The 18,019-nt window shown below is 41.2% G+C and overlaps 1 protein-coding gene across 1 annotated transcript in view; it reads left to right on the top strand.

Moving 5' to 3' along the window:
• Positions 1–16,178, top strand: part of LOC114645628 (catenin alpha-3-like) — a 1,052,567-nt gene extending 1,036,389 nt beyond the window's left edge. Inside the window, exon 11 of the mRNA XM_028793457.2 lies at positions 15,583–16,178. Coding sequence (XP_028649290.2) covers positions 15,583–15,870 — 288 coding nt within the window. The 3' untranslated portion in view covers positions 15,871–16,178. The remainder of the gene's footprint in view (positions 1–15,582) is intronic.
• Positions 16,179–18,019: the final 1,841 nt, after the last annotated feature.

The raw sequence follows: 18,019 nt of genomic DNA, 5'->3' as shown, positions 1-18,019 counted from the left end.
GTGCTGTAAGAATTATGTTTCTAGACTTCTCTAGTGCCTTCAACACAATCCAACCTCTGCTCCTTAGGGACAAGCTGACAGAGATGGGAGTAGATTCATACCTGGTGGCATGGATCGTGGACTATCTTACAAACAGACCTCAGTATGTGCGTCTCAGGAACTGCATGTCTGACATTGTGGTCAGCAACACAGGAGCGCCACAGGGGACTGTACATTCTCCGGTCCTGTTCAGCCTATATACATCGGACTTCCAATACAACTCGGAGTCCTGCCATGTGCAAAAGTTCGCTGATGACACTGCTATCGTGGGCTGCATCAGGAATGGGCTGGAGGAGGAGTATAGGGACCTAATCAATGAGTTTGTTAAATGGTGCGACTCAAACCACCTACACCTGAACACCAGCAAAACCAAGGAGCTGGTGGTGGATTTTAGGAGGCCCAGACCCCTCATGGACCCCGTGATCATCAAAGGTTGACTGTGTGCAGATGGTGCAGACCTATAAATATCTGGGAGTGCAGCAAGGATGATAAATTAGACTGGACTGCCAATACTGATGCGCTGTGCAAGAAAGGACAGAGCCGGTTATACTTCCTTAGAAGGCTGGCTTCCTTCAACATCTGCAATAAGATGCTGCAGATGTTCTATCAAACATTTGTGGCGAGCGCCCTCTTCTACACAGTGGTGTGCTGGGGAGACAGCATTATGAGGAAAGACGCCTCACGCCTGGACAAACTGGTGAGGAAGGCAGGCTCTATTGTTGGCATGGAGCTGGACAGTTTAACATCTGTGGCAGAGCGAAGGGCGCTCAGCAGGCTCCTATCAATTATGGAGAATCCACTGCATCCACTAAACAGTGTCATCTCCAGACAGAGGAGCAGCTTCAGCGGCAGACTGCTGTCAATGTCCTGCTCCACAGACAGATTGAGGAGATCGTTCCTCCCCCAAACTATGCGACTCTTTAATTCCACCCGGGGGGTAAACGTTAATATTTAACATTATACATAGTTATTGTCTGTTTTTTCACCTGTATTATTATCATTCTTTAATATTATTTATTGCATCAGTATGCTGCTGCTGAAGAATGTGAATTTCCCATTGGGATTAATAAAGTATCTATCTATCTATCTATCCATACTGTACACCCAACATCACACACAATCTTCACCCAGGCAGTTACCAGCTGGATGTCTAGGATTTATAGTCAGTCTCTTTCAGCTGTGGGGCAACAGGTCTATTATATAGTGCCTTATGTATCTAACTACTAGACCACTAGCACAACTTCATTGTTCAACGTGTAACAGAGCTTTTTATGTTTCAATTGAACTAAAAAATGTATTAAAAAGAGTTGAAAAAATGATGAAGAAATGGTTATTTTATATAAAAAATAAATAGACTTTATTTATTGTTCCATTGTCCTATCTGCTGAACTGACTTTGGATGCCACACTTGCCCTCTGCCTTTTCCTTCTCACCTCTCCTTCTAGTATTTGCTTCTTGGCCTGAGACTCAGCAAGGCTGAAGCAGAGACACTCTTAATAGCTTTCCTTGTGGTTTCTTCAGGGCTACCCAACTGTTTATTTCTAGGATCAGGAATGCCGCCATGTAATTCCAGTTCCAGTGCCACCGGACAGACAATGGTGTCTTACATTCAGAGATCCCTTGACACCACCTTCTCACTGAAAACGACCGGAGCACTGAGCCATCTGTTCTTAGTAATGGACCACAATGTCCAGCCTGTGGCAAATAAGCTTCATATGTCATGCTCCTGCATGTTTCAGAAAAGGCAGCTGGTTTATTGCCAGCCTCCTATGGCTTCTCACCCCCTTCTCATAAAGTATCAACTTCTAGGTCATCCTCAGCAGCAGAAGAGCTAACAACTCCCTGATGGTCACTTTCTAGATCCACTGCTATCAGGAGAAGCACTCCTATCGGCCCTACGAGAATCCCTCACAGGTAACACCTGTTAGGCCCATCGACTGTTCTGTAACACTTTCATGTCTTTTCTGCCCTGGCAATGGCTTGCCATCTGGTCAGTCTGTCACAATATTTCATTTATATATGCAAGAATTCAAGAGCATATGTTAAAAAGTGGTGCACAAGTTGTAGAAATGTCATCCTGTTCCTGCGTCCTGGGTCTTTGGTGGCACAGTTGGTTGCTTTGCCACCACACAGGGTCATGCCTTGGTTTTCACACCCAGCTGGTTAGCCTTATGTATAGAGTGTGCGTGATTTCTTTAATTACACCGAGGACAGTACAAAGATATATTTTTTTTTTTTAAGTATTGGCATCTTATATATGTCTTGAAGTTTGAGCTCTTGGTCCCCAATTAGGAATAAAGAAATTGTGAAAATGAAGGGACCAGGTTTAAAATATGTATTTGATTGGGACAAAAAGATTACATTTTAAAATAAATTAATAAATGTCAGACATATTGATGTCATTTAAATTTAGTCCTCCAATAAATACCTCTACAAAGACATTCTCCATACTTAGGAATTATCTATAAATCTGTACACCTTTAATACAGGGAGATTCACTTGAAAGAGGCCCTGCATACTCTAATAACTCTTGCTAGGATGAAGCAATCTGAACAAAACAACGTGCAATGTGCTCCTCAGTATATGGAGCCCCTCATCGGAGTGATGAGGTAGGCGTTGGACAGCCGTCACAACATTTAACCTTCGTTTGCAACATCTGGGTGCATCTCGCCCGTACCCCTTCACTCAGTCACTCGACTTCTCATCAGGATGATGGTGTACAAGCAGGGGTAGGCAACGTCGGTCCTGGAGTGCCACAGTATGTGCAGGTTTTTGTTCCAACCCAGTTCCTTAACGAGAACTCAATTATTGCTGATGAAGCACATATTGCTTAAGTGACATTTTAATGCTTCATTTTAGTGGTCTCGCTTGTTAAGGTTCTCCAACCTTAATTGCTTATTTCAATCTTAAACTGCTGCATTCAGTGTTTTAATTGCTCCTTATTAGCAATAAGATGTAAAAGACAAAGCAGCCAGCAGTTCTCCAGCTAGCTTTTTTCCAATTACATCTGTGTGTGTTCATCATGCACGGTTTGATTTAATAAAACACTTAATAGAAAAATGTGACAGACTGAAAATGATCTGTTTTAGGCTTCAAATCATTTGGATGATATCCTTGGAAAGGAAAAAAATCTACGATATAAAAGCCTTACATTGCACAGACTAACAAGCCATAAAATTAAATAAGGTCTGAGATTGGCAATGATTGGTTTCTAATTAAGCAATTGGGTTGAATGAAAACCTGTAGCCACTGCGGCTCACCAGGACTGACATTGCCTACCCCTGTTTTACATCTTATTGCTAATAAGGAGCAATTAAAACACTGAATGCAGCAGTTTAAGATTGAAATAAGCAATTAAGGTTGGAGAACCTTAACAAGCGAGACCACTAAAATGAAGCATTAAAATGTCACTTAAGCAATATGTGCTTCATCAGCAATAATTGAGTTCTCGTTAAGGAACTGGGTTGGAACAAAAACCTGCACATACTGTGGCACTCCAGGACCGACGTTGCCTACCCCTGGTGTACAGTATTGAGCAGCGCATCTTCATGGTGTGAACCTTTTTGGTCACCAATTTGTTTAAGCGATGTCAGAATCAACTGGATGATCGTGAGTTAACGGAAGGTTACTTCCAGCAAGATGGATCAACGTGTCACACATCAGCAAGGAGCATGACAGAAATTGAGTCCTTCTTCAGCAACAGGGTAATTTCAAAAAAGCTTTGGCCACCATAGTTGCCGAATCTGACACTACCAGACTTCTTCCTTTGGGGTATGCTCAAAAGGAAAAGTCCATCGAAACAAACCTCACACTTTGGAAGATCTGAAGGAAAATATCAAATGTGAAATTGCTGCTATTCCGCACCCCTGCCCGAGACGCTTGCCAATATGTTCAGAAACATGGAGCGCCGCGTCAAAATGTGTCTGGCAGAAAACAGAATGTAATGCAATTGATCACACATACGTCAAGGTATATAGCGTTTTTTTTTGGCTCAGATTTCTTCATCCTAACAGGAGTTACAACGGAATATTCGGGGCCTCTTTCAAGAGAATCTCCCTGTACTTTGCCACACTTTTTTTTTATTAAAAATAAATACGGCACTGGGGAGAAAAGAGTTCCTGGAGTGACTTGTTTGGGATTTTAAGGTGACTGATGTCTTGGACTTACTGAAGGTGAGTGGGGCATTTATTGGGTTGTATCATCTGCCAAAATTTTTGTTCCCACTGGCCCCTGTCGCACATTTATTGAACTGTCCAGATTATCACCAATGTTTGCCATTTGCCTCTTTGTTAACATGTAGGGTGTCTTACAATTTTGATTAATTGTGATACATGAGGAAGAAGGAATTAGCTTAGAGACAAGATTATTGTGTCGAGGCACAAGGTTTCCAAGAACAACTTCGTCTTCATAATTATTAAATGCAATAAGTTTGCAACAACCACAACTCTTGCTAGAGTGGGCTGCCTGTCCAAACTAAGAAACAGCGGAAGATGAGCCTTGGTGAGACTTATTGCCGGTAAAAGCCCATTTGGAGCCCTAGGTGTTTGCCCCTCGGTGTCCCTAGCGGGTAGTCAGTATTAAGTTAGGCACCCCTTCAGTTACATTAATGGTGCCCCCCTGTGTAATTTATGGAATATGCGTGCCCCTTAGCTTTGATAAGCGGTGCACAAACAGTATTACAAAACTTCAGAGATGGGGGTTCCCCCTCGTGTGCCCCTTCAGTTCACAGAGCAAGTGGCACTTAACTTTTATAAATGGCTCCCTAAATTGATTGACCTCATCAGGACGTAATCACCATTCTGATTTTTTTTGTTCAGATACCCTGTGCCATTCCCAGCAAGATGCCACACTGGTTGGCTACCCATGTTGCCCATACCAAAATCCACCACTGGTGAGAGAGGTGACCAAGAACCCAATGATCACTCTGGCTGAGCTCCAGAGGACCTGTGTGGGGATGGGAGAAGCTTCCACAAGGACAACCACCTCTGCAGCACTCCACTAATTTGGTATTTATGTCAGTGTCAAGAGTTTGCAAAAAGGCACCTAAAGAACATTCAGCCTATGAGAAGCAAGATTCTCTGGTCTGATGAAACCAAGATTGAACTGTTTAGCCTTAATTCTATGCATTACGTCTAGAAACCAGACACGGCTCATCACCTGTGCAATACTATTCCAGTGGTGAAGCATGGTGATGGCAGTGTTATGCAATGGGGTTGTTTGTCAGTGGCAGGGACCAGGAGACTAGTCAGGTTTGCGGGATAGCTGAATGGTGCAAAGTACAGTGGTGTCCTTAGTGAAAACCTCCTTTAGAGTGCTCTAGACCAGGGGTAGGCAACGTCGGTCCTGGAGTGCCGCAGTATGTGCAGGTTTTTGTTCCAACCCAGTTCCTTAACGAGAACTCAATTATTGCTGATGAAGCACATATTGCTTAAGTGACATTTTAATGCTTCATTTTAGTGGTCTCGCTTGTTAAGGTTCTCCAACCTTAATTGCTTATTTCAATCTTAAAATGCTGCATTCAGTGTTTTAATTGCTCCTTATTAGCAATAAGATGTAAAAGACAAAGCAGCCAGCAGTTCTCCAGCTAGCTTTTTTCCAATTACATCTGTGTGTGTTCATCATGCACGGTTTGATTTAATAAAACACTTAATAGAAAAATGTGACAGACTGAAAATGATCTGTTTTAGGCTTCAAATCATTTGGATGATATACTTGGAAAGGAAAAAAATTTACGATATAAAAGCCTTACATTGCACAGACTAACAAGCCATAAAATTAAATAAGGTCTGAGATTGGCAATGATTGGTTTCTAATTAAGCAATTGGGTTGGAATGAAAACCTGTAGCCACTGCGGCTCACCAGGACCGACGTTGCCTACCCCTGCTCTAGACCTCACAGTGAGCCAAAGGTTCACCTTCCAACAGGCAACTCTGGGGGTGCTCTTGAGTGACCCAGCCTGAGCCCAAACTTAAACCTAATCGAACATCTCTGGAGAGATCTGAAAATAACTATCCACCAATAGTCCTCATTAATTCTGACAGAGCCTGAGAGGATCTGCAGTATAGAATTGAAGAAAATGGTCAAATCCAGAAGTGTGGCATGTATCGCATTGCACCCAAGACGACTCCAGGCCGGTATTTCTATGAAGTACTTGGTAAGGGGTCTGAATATGTGTGTCAAAGTAATATTTCAGCTTTTTTTTTTTATTTAATACATTTGCAAAAATTTCTAAAATCCTTGTAGAGACATACCTGTGAAGACTCAAAGCTGCAACCACTGCCAAAGGGGCGTCTATAAAGTAGTAAATTAAGGGTCTGTATTCCACGCTATTTATTAAAAATTTCAAAAACAAATTACATCACTTTTCTACATTGTGCAATGCAATTTTCCCAGCATTTTAACAACTTTTTAATGCCAATGCAAAAAATGTTTTTGGTTGAGCGCATAGCCACTGATGCACCACTGCTTTCACTTCATCATCTTTCTTCATTCCTCGTGGTTGTGGCTGTAGCTGGATATTCAGAGTGCTCTGCATTCGTCACACTAGTATGGCCATTTTCGAACATTTCAATCCATTCATAGACGACTCTACGAGAGAGGACTTTATTACCATACTGGGAACACATGCAGAGATGAATTTGTGCTCCTGGCACACCTTCTGCCCACAAAAAGCATATGACAGAACTTAGAAGTTTCACAGCCATCTTCACCACAGGGTGACAACTCTTATGCTAAACTGCAAGGGCAGCCAGCTTGCCAAACAGAACTAGTCACATGACACTCTCAGACACGACCAATTACTACTCCTCCCACCTTCCCTGTTTCCAACGGAAATATAAAAAAGTGCAGAAACTTTATGAACATCTCTCGTGTGAATGAAAGATTTCATTATACATTTTTGATAATTAAAAAACAATCTTATTGATCAATTTGGCATTGGTGAGAATGGTCAGTGTGGCTTTGGTGACTAAGTAAAACAGGAAGCGTCACTGTGTGAAATGTAGAAGCCATGCCGAGAGTCACCTTATAAGACAAGAAATATAAAAGCAAGCAAGACGCATCAAAATGTCAGAGTCTGAGAAGTAGACATTACGGAAATGCACACTGCAGTACTGATAAAGAACGTTTCAGACATTCAACAATACAAAGGAAAGGTGCTGAAGTTACATGTAGGGTAAGGGATATCAAATGTTTATATTTTAGATAAACTTCTAAGAAGATGCTTCTTCAAGACATTGTTCTTAAGTTCTTGTAGGTCAACAACTTGATGCAGCAATGCTGTAATGTAGAAACAACAGATTGAGACACCGCCCAATAGGCAAGGGCACCAAAACACAAACGTGTACGCTGATGAAAGCAGTTCTCACAAAGCACATGATAAGAAATCTATTTTATTGTCAATTCAAGTAAAAGTAATAGCAGCTATGTCTGTTATACAAGTCTGGGAAATAAGCACAGACTGGCCTTGGAGATGGACAGAAGGTAGCACCTATTAAGAATTCTAAAAATGAAGTCAACACCATAATGTAATGCGTCTCTCTTGACATTGCCGTCAGGCCTTCTGATTACTTTTACTCAGATATATCTATTTATAAGACACATAATATAATGCGTAATACATTTACGGTAGTAACCAGAGCCACATCAACATTGGATGACATACAGTAATGAAAAAGGTGACAAACAAAATAGAAACTGACAATAAAAATCAGAGATGACTGGAGATTACGATATTTGCACAGTAAGCTATTTGGTGGTCATATTCAAAGGGCCAAGTCTGTGTCATCAGGTTGATCTTCAACAAATGTTCAAATATCTCACTGTAATGGAGGTGACAGTTAATGGCTTTTAGTCATTTGAACTCTTTGGCTTGGAATCTGCGGAATTGTTGTCAGAGCATAGGTATAATACTACAGCTCAGTGTCCGGGTAAAGAGCAAATGAAAAATTGGAGAGAGGCGATTTGGGAGCCGTCATAGTAGAATGCCTAGGCACACTGCCCAGTTGACTTGAACCTGACACAGAGGTTTCTCCATGTCAAACTATGGGATGCATCTCAGTTACTAATTCAGTGATACTAATATATTAACTTTTGTTACACTGTAGCATGAACATTACATCTTCAAACCGCCTAATTCATAACACCTTACAAAGCACTTGTGACCAACCTTGCTATTACAACACAGGCAATACCTTTAAAACAACAAATGCAAGCTCCAGCACCAATCAATTTTGTAACTAATACTGGGATTTTCTTCTCCTAACCTCCTGTCCGCCTCTAACAATTGCACTCAAACATCTAGTGATGATGCTAGAAGAGATATGGGGACTGTTATGGCCTAGGGGTATATAACACAAGTGCGAGAGAGAGAACGATACAAAACAAAAAAAAAGAGGGGGAAAAAAAAACAGCTTTAACCCTTAAACCACCACAACCAGCTATAGTCGGTTCCCAATGCAATTTGCTAGCACGCCAGATCCGAGTATTTTTGGTGATGTACATTTGTTGAACACCACAGCCGGCTGTAGTCAGTTCCCAATGCAATTTGCCAGCACTCCAGAGCTGGTCAGTCAGTGCCATACTTTCATTGACCAGCCAGCTCATGACCACTGCCGCCCCCTGTAGCCTCACTGTAGATTCAGCCACTGCACTAGACTAGCCTGCCAGCATCAGTGTTGGCCGCTGTGTGTTTGTGTGCAGCCAATTCAAGAGCAGTTGGCTCGGTGATTTACTGAATTTCATCAATGGCGTCAGTTGCACCTTGTACATAGAATAATAGATTATTGCAGTAGTTTTTATAGTTCATTAGCAGTGTGTGGGCGGCACCGTGGCACAGTGGGTAGCTCTGCTGCCTCACAGTTAGGAGACCTGGGTTCGCTTCCCGGGTCCTCCCTGCGTGGAGTTTGCATGTTCTCCCTGTGTCTGCGTGGGTTTCCTCCCACAGTCCAAAGTCATGCAGTTAGGTGGATTGGCGATTCTAAATTGGCCCTAGTGTGTTCTTGGTGTGTGGGTGTGTTTGTGTGTGTCCTGCGGTGGGTTGGCACCCTGCCCGGGATTGGTTCCTGCCTTGTGCCCTGTGTTGGCTGGGATTGGCTCCAGCAGACCCCCGTGACCCTGTGTTCGGATTCAGTGGGTTGGATAATGGATGGATAGATTAGCAATGTGTAAAATGATCAGTGTTGCAGTAATTGTGATGCTCTTTGCATGAAAATAAAAAGAGTTCCATTAAAATTTCACTTTTTCTTGGTGAATTGTGACATTTCCTTAAGTGCAGCAAAAAAGTATTTGGGGTATGGGGGGGTATGGGGGTGCAATAACCCCCCCAGTATGTGGAGGTTTAAAGGTTAAAAAGACAATGTCACAAAATATGGAGACAGTTACACACACAGCAGAAGCAAGGCAGGAGGAGAACACTAACTTATCAATCTAACTAAACAAAGTTTACACAGTTAGACACACACACTTTCCACATTTATCACCTGAATGGCTAGCTTACAACAATTACATTTCTTTTAACAAGCAGCAAGAAAACAAAGAACCAAAAGCTAGACCATTTAACCCAAACTCTCCATACGTTGCTCTGTTAAACCCAAATTTATCTATCACACACTTTCTTCTAGAAACACACACAAGCTTCTTTTTATAACAAACCCAGGTGATTTAATAACAGTAGGCAACTCAATAAGTGGGTAATTAGGGCAGGACTCAATTAAGTCATCTGCACCAAATTAAAGAAATCAAGCTTAGTTTAAAAAGTAATAAATCTAGAGTAAATCGTAACAGAGACATCTTAGCTATTAGCGAAGTAAGCAAACTAGTTGGACTAGATCAGGGGTCACCAACTTCGGTCCTAGAGTGCCACAGTGGCTGCAGGTTTTCATTCTAACTCTTTTCTTAATTAGTGACCTGTTTTTGCTGCTAATTAACTTATTTTGCATTAATTTTAATTAACTTGTTTTTTAAGATTTGTTCCTCTGAATTATTTCATCGTTTCTCTAAATTGATTTATTTCTTTCCTTAAATGGCACACAAACAGAAATGAAATGTAAAGAGAGTGAGCCAACAGAAGACCAACTAACTCAGGGCCTCAAACTCCAACCAATTTGACTTCAACCAGTTGCTTAATTAGGCACGAGTCTTGTCATTAATTAAACCCGTTCTTTAATTCCATGGCTTGTTGCTGCTCTCATTGTGCAAAAGCAGACATTTCCAAAATTGTTGATTTTCTCTTTTCTAAGAGTACTGTTCAATTGTTTTGTGGACCTGAGCAGATCAACATTCCTAAGACCTTCACCTTTCTTTATTTTCAGATATTGTATGATGGACACAGTTTGCTGTTCCTGTTTTGGCTCATTTTGTGCCTCATTATTGTTTGACTGCTAATTAAGGAAAAAAAAAATTAAGGGGTCCGTGTCTCCAAGAGCAAGTCAATTAAAATGAATTCAAAAGAAGTTAATTAGCAGCAAAAACAGGTCACTAAGTAAGAAAAGAGTTAGAATGAAAACCTGCAGCTACTGCGGCCCTCCAGGACTGGAGTTGGGGACCCCTGGACTAGATGGGTCTCTCCTCATTTCTCAGATTTCTTATGTTCTTATGTTCACTCTTTCCTTTCTATTTGGAGTACCATATATACCCTTGTTTAAGTCCTCCTGCAGATAAGTCAGGGCTTGATTTTACCATATAATTTCCAGTATTTTATAATGTCAGTCGTATAAGTCGAATGCAGAAAACTCACGCTATTGATCCAAGAGATTATGATATGCTAACGCCCACCTGAGAGAGTAACCATAGAGCACACTGCCTTTTTTTCTATGTTTTGTGCCTGCATGACTACACGGTAATAACCGAATTTTTCCGAAGCAACATTTGCACTGTTTTGTGTTTTTTGTATCTCACACTCTAATACACCTTTATCGTAAGAGAATCCATTATCTAGATAGATAGATAGATAGATAGATAGATAGATAGATAGATAGATAGATAGATAGATAGATAGATAGATACTTTATTAATCCCAAGGGGAAATTCACTTACTCCAGCAGCACCTTACTGATACAAAAAAACAATATTAAATTAAAGATTGATAATAATGCAGGTAAAAATAGACAATAACTTTATATAATGTTAATGTTTACCCCCCCCCCCCCCCCCCCCCGGGTGGAATTGAAGAGTCGCATAGTTTGGGGCAGGAACGATCTCCTCAATCTGTCAGTGGAGCAGGACAGTGACAGCAGTCTGTCGCTGAAGCTGCTCCTGTGTCTGGAGATGACACTGTTTAGTGGATGCAGTGGATTTTCCATAATTGATAGGAGCCTGCTGAGCGCCCGTTGCTCTGCCACAGATGTCAAACTGTCCAGCTCCATGCCAACAAAAGAGCCTGCCTTCCTCACCAGTTTTTCCAGGCGTGAGGCGTCTTTCTTCTTAATGTTGCCTCCCCAGCACACCACCGCATAGAAGAGGGCGCTCGCCACAACTGTCTGATAGAACATCTGCAGCATCTTATTGCAGATGTTGAAGGACGCCAGCCTTCTAAGAAAGTATTACTGGCTCTGTCCTTTCTTACACATTTACATTTACATTTACATCATTTAGCAGACGCTCTTATCCAGAGCGACTTACAACAGTGCTTAGTAGTCTACGACTGTTCTTAAGTCTTTAAGGCTAGGATTAAATCTACTGTCATTAAACAAGTTACCGCTGACCAAGTTGTATACAAAACCCTGCTAGAAGAAAATAGTAAGTTAGTAAAAAATTTTTTTTTTTTTTTTTTTTTGAGAAAAAAGGGTAGAAAAAAAAGTATGGGGACTTTAGTCCAAGTGCTGTTGAAAGAAGTGTGTCTTCAGGCGACGTTTGAAGACAGTGAGGGTCTCCGCTGTTCGTACAGCAAGAGGAAGTTCGTTCCACCACTGAGGAGCCAACACTGCAAAGAGTCTTGATGCATGTCGTCCTCTTCTTTTAAGTAAGGGTGGTTCGAGACGTGCAGTGCTTGATGTTCTGAGACAGCGAGAAGTGACACGCTGCTTGACCAGTGCTGATATGTAAGGTGGTGCAGCTCCAGTTTTGGCCTTAAAGGCAAGTGTTAGGGTTACACAGAGCATTAGTATTGGCAGTCCAGTCTAATTTATCATCCAGCTGCACTCCCAGGTATTTATAGGTCTGTACCATCTGCACACAGTCACCTCTGATGATCACGGGGTCCATGAGGGGTCTGGGCCTCCTAAAATCCACCACCATCTCCTTGGTTTTGCAGGTGTTCAGGTGTAGGTGGTTTGAGTCGCACCATTTAACAAAGTCATTGATTAGGTCCCTATACTCCTCCTCCTGCCCACTCCTGATGCAGCCCACAATAGCAGTGTCATCAGCAAACTTTTGCATGTGGCAGGACTCCGAGTTGTGTTGGAAGTCCGATGTATATAGGCTGAACAGGACCGGAGAAAGTACAGTCCCTTGTGGCGCTCCTGTGTTGCTGACCACAATGTCAGACGTGCAGTTCCCAAGACGCACATATTGAGGTCTGTCTTTAAGATAGTCCACAATCCATGCCACCAGGTATCTACGATGGAGCATTCGATCAGAAGAAAATATGAAGCTTATTTTAAATTAAAAGTCGTTGAAGTAGCAAAAGAAATTGGTAACTGTGCTACTACAACAAACTTCAATGTGTCTGAGAAACTGATGCGAGAAGATGTAAAAAAAAAAAAATGTAATTGATATTTTTGAACGGGCGTATAAGTCGGGGTCTGATTTTATGATTGATTTTTCAGGTTTCAAGCCCCAACTTATACGTGAGTATATACTGTAATTTGAATGATTACCTTTTAAATTCTCCAGGACAGCACTATAGAATGGTCAACTCCTGGAATAAATATTCCAGAGGGTTGGTGCAAATCTTTCTAGAACAGATCATCTCAGAAGGTTACTGCAGCTACAGACACACAGTTCATTCCAGCTTTAATTTCCTCTGGTTGATTGCTATGATTTGTTTTTTTACCTTTATATTTTGTATTAATCTGCTGAAGCTTTGTCACAGTATAGGTTCCTTTAGAGGTGTCAACTTCAGTCTTAACCCATAATTTGTGGCACTGCTGTTGCATCTTATTTGTCAGTGTACTCATCTACTGTAGGTCGTGTTTCAATTTATTGCACTTCTGCAATGTTGTATTAAGCTTCTTAATAATATTTGCAATTGCTGTTACAGATACAGCAAGCTGCTTGTTGATGGTCTTCTAGCCTTTGCCTTTAACATGCGTGTCTATAATTTTCTTTCTGATCTTCTCAGGCAACTCTCTCATTTTCTTTCTCTGGTCCATGTTCAGTGTGGGACACACAATGATACCAAACAGCAGAGGAACTACTTGTTTCCATTTAAAAAGGCTGAATGACTGATTGCACAATGGGAGACACGTGTGTGATACTAATTAAAGAAAACAGCTAATCCAGATTATTTATGATCTTTTCTAGGGGTACCAACAAATGTGTGCAGGCCATTTTAGAATATCTTTGTAGAATAAGCAACACTTGATCTCTTTCTACACTTGCTTTGCTTTTCTCGATGACATGTCAAAGGCATGCAGATCTACATGAGGCCATTGCTTTTCATTTAATCACTTTTCAGGAGGCAGATGGCACTTTTTCAATGAGCTGTAAGGGTACCAACAAATTTTTCCCCTTCTGTATATTTTAAGTTGGAGAAACTGTAACCTGCATGCACGTTTTTGTTGAAAATCCGCTCAGCTATTTTTTGCATGACTGGTAAACAAACAGACAAGATATGATTTGAGTGTAGAAATGAGGTTCTTTGTGTGCAAAATGGATAAATAACATCAAACGAAGCCAAAAAAATTCAGAAGACAGACAGAAGGTATAATAATTTTATTTATGTAGATAATTCCCTTTTCTGTGCAGCCCATCTCAAAGCATATTGCCAAGAAATTTAAGTAGCCGGATTAAATTCAAGAAAATATGCTGCATGATAATGTATAAGAAAACAAACTTAAAGATTATTTAATGCATGATACATTATGAGGAAATCATCTTCGTAAATAAAAATGAACAGGGGAATAGTTTTGACAGTATAAGCTAACAAGGCAGTAGAGTCAGGACTGGTTAATCTAAAAGGTTTAAATTAGTGATGTAACCAGTAAGGGGCTTCACTGAGCCCCAACCCTCAGACACAGTAATGCTCAACACAGTCCTGGGTTTAAATAAAGTCATTTTTAATACACACTGTATCTTACCGCCAGTAATTACATAATCCCAAAACAAGTTGGGTCTCTTTTCTCTCCTTCCACCCTCCTTGTGAGTGTCGGTGGAACTCTTCTCAAGCCGAACCCAGGAATGCTTTTGGTACCATGGTGCATTCTGTTGGATGCACTTCCAGGTCATGTGGGAACCAGGGAGATCCTCCACCAACAGCAACCTCTAATGGCCCCCAGGGACCCTGACAAGGCTGCACTTCCAGACTCCAGTTTCCATGCACCCCTACGGGTGATCAGACTGGAACGCCTTGAGAGGACCACTGCTTCCTGTTATATGGGGGATGGAACTGCTCCTGGCTTCTGCCTTCTGCTGGTCCATCCCTTATAGTTCTCCGGCTGGGCGAGAAGTTGTTGTCTCACCCAGCCGGGATGCCCATCTTACCACCATGGCACTTGCAGTAAATTTAAGATTGGGAAATCCTAGTAAAATGCAAGCAAGAAAAGTATAATTTTGGGATGCAACGTCAAATTGAATAAGCGGGTTAAGATACTGACAGGAAGGATATTTGAAGTTGCCGCTGTTGCAGTTTTATATCTAGTGAATAGAGTACGATGTTATTTTTACTTTTGTGTCTAAATAATATGAAACATATCACTGGTCTACAGGGCAATAATCAATAAGAATTACTAGTCAAATCTGGAACCAGTATAAGATCAATGAACAGTACTCCGTAGTTCAAGATGTTAAATCATCTCAACATTTCAAAGTGAAAAAAAATTTTCACACTGAATTGAAAGAGTTTTAAGCTAGAGCTTGATCTGAAACCAACCCATGGAGAGCGTTCCAAGGAGTGTGCACTGTAATCTAAATGAGTATTACGAGTCTTTAGAAAACTGAGAAGACCACTGTTAGACTCTCTGGTATTGTGCAAGTCAATGTGAGGCAAACAACAAAAGCAATTAATCTGGTGTGTTGAAATAAAAACGTCAATGACCAAAGAACGAACAAATGATAATGGAATTTCTTCTTGTCTCGGCTGAAATTGGTGTATCTTGACTTTATGTTAGATATGCCCGAGGTAAAAACAGCAGAATGACACATCCTGATCAATCAAAGAAATGCACCGTGGGTCCAAGGGTGGTCTGTTTGGACAACAAAGAAAAATGACCATTTCAAATTTCTGTAATCTATACCCCAACTCCTAAAATGAATCTATTGCGTTCCGAAAACAGATAGATGAAACAAAAAGCTTTTCCTAAGCACCCTTCAGAAACACTTTTTTTCTGTAAGAGCACTTGCTTATGGGTTTTTCTAATATTAGTCATTTTATCTTTTTTTTTTCAGCTTGACAGTGTCACATCACTCATCCAGGCTGCAAAAAACCTAATGAATGCTGTAGTCCAGACCGTGAAAATGTCTTACATTGCTTCCACAAATATAATCCGGATTCACAGCCCCTTTGGGCCCAAGCCTCCTGTTGTCATGTGGAGAATGAGAGCACCAGAAAAGAAACCATTGGTAAAGAAGGAGAAGCCGGAAGAAGCTTATGCCACTGTGAGGAAAGGGTCTGCCAAGAAGAAGATTCACCCCGTCAAAGCCATGAGTGAATTCAGCGGGCGACAACTCAGCTAAGCAGAAGCCCAGAATGATGAATGATTGGCTAGAATGAAGTTGCTCAATTTTTTTTTTCTTTTGTTGCATGAAGGCCATTCATTTCTCTTAAAATGTTTACTATGTGCTGTTTTACTCTGCAAGAGCGATACTTTAAAATATAGCATAGTGAATTAGATTTAAGATATTTTGTTTAACTTCTGAAACAAAGCCAGAACGATTCATGGATAAAAATGGCTTAGTATTTAGAAAAATGAATTGCATAAGTTCAAGAAAACGTTAAATCAGGCATAGACCCAAGGGTAAAGTAATGATAAAAATGTTTATCATATGTGGGAAATTCACTTGGTGTTTGTGCGTTAAATAAGAAAAATATTAATCAATAAGTAAAAGAAAAACATGTAAAGTAACATAAAATTCTCAAACCAACTTAATCCAGTTTAGGGTCATGGGGTGCCAGATGCAATGGAGGAACTAAGACAGGACAAGGCCCAGTCCATCGCAAGGCCACAAATAAAGTATAGTATCCAAAAAAGCTCTCACCCGTACGAAATATACAGTATGTGGAAATTTCTGCCATTCATTAGAACTTTGTTTTTCAAAAAAGTGTGCCGCAGCACAGAGGTGTGCTGTGAGGGCTACCCAGTTATGCCACGGAAATAGTGTAGTGCACCCAGGTCTGAACTTGAGAGGGACAAGCTCCTCGGATGGTTGGGACCTGTCAGAGGAGGACAGAACCACCTAGAGAAGCTGGCGTAAATGCAGCTCCACAATAACGATATTGCAGACATACTGTAGCACTTAGAACACTTTGGACGCGTCTTCTGACTGCTAGGTGTGGGGTGGCCAGCGAGTCTCACAGGGCCGGTGCATAGTGGGCATAAGAGTTGCCTCTGAGTTAGAGAGGGGTAGGCAAAGGGAGATGCTACCAAAGTGCTCACTAAGTGCTGTATCTGCAAATGCTGCTTTCTGAGCTGCTTTTTTACCAGCTGCTGTCTTAGTCCTGCCCTTTCAGACAGTTGAGGACATGTATGAGATATTTGTGGTCAGTAGAATAGCATTGTGCCTTGGGATATTTTCGGATACAAAAAGTGTGCAGAAAAAAAAGGTTGGGAAACGCTGAATTAGAAGCTTGTTAATCCATTACAGACATCCCAAAGCCACGCTTTACAGTATAATTGCATATGGCTCAGATGATCACTTGCACTGGGCTACAAAGATTTTGCTTCCTGAACACCTTTGAGAGTATGGATTTTGTTACTCATTGCCAGACGGTAGTCTTCTTTCTTCCTTGCGTCCTTCAGACGTCTTGTGTTATACTTGTGTCTTGATGCTCCATTCTTCCCTCCAGTCTTTCTTCAGCTTCAGTCTGGCTGTCATCAGATGATGGTCTGACACTACATTTGCCCCTCTCTTCTTTCTGACATCCTATAGGGATCTTCGGAACCTCTTACCTTTGCAGATGTGATCAATCTGGTTCTCGGTTACATGGTCTAGTAACACTCAGGTTGCCTTATTTATCTTCTTTTGTGGGAATACATTACCCCCAATGACCAGTTTATTCAAATCACACATGCTTGCAAAGCACTCCTCATTCTCATTCATATCCTCAAGTCCATGAATCCCCATCACTTCTTTAGACCCGATGTTGTCACTTCCCACCTTTGCACTGAATTCCATCATTTGGATATTAAAGTTTCTGTCTGTGTGCATCTCCAGGATGGCCTACAGCCTGTTGTAGTCCTGCTCCTTTTCCTCTTTATCACTGTCATTTGTTGGTGCATAGCACTGCACAGTATTCATAGTTATTTTCTTTTTCTTGTTACGGAAGAATACCATGATAATTCTGGGGCCATGAGCTTCCCATTCCACAACTGCCCTCTGGATAACACCAGTGTGACTCCAGGGATATGAGGGGTGTTGTACTCTTCATGTCCGGTGTACAGCAGAAACTCCCCTGTGGCCAATTGTCTTTGTCTATCCTGTATCCATCTGGTCTCATTGATTCTATTTAGGACAAATTTGTAGCTCTTCATATCTCTGATGCTATTTGTGCTGTTTTCCCTGCTTAATATGTGGTTCTTACTTTTCATGTTCGATATTATTTGAGCTGGTCAAAAGCTCGAAAGAAGAACTATCCGGCTTGTGACTTCCAGAAACTTCTGACTTT

The sequence above is a fragment of the Erpetoichthys calabaricus genome, chromosome 2 (genome assembly GCF_900747795.2).
Source record: "Erpetoichthys calabaricus chromosome 2, fErpCal1.3, whole genome shotgun sequence".
In the NCBI taxonomy this organism is placed as follows: Eukaryota; Metazoa; Chordata; class Cladistia; order Polypteriformes; family Polypteridae; genus Erpetoichthys; species Erpetoichthys calabaricus.
This window is presented reverse-complemented; position numbering and strand designations above follow the sequence as displayed.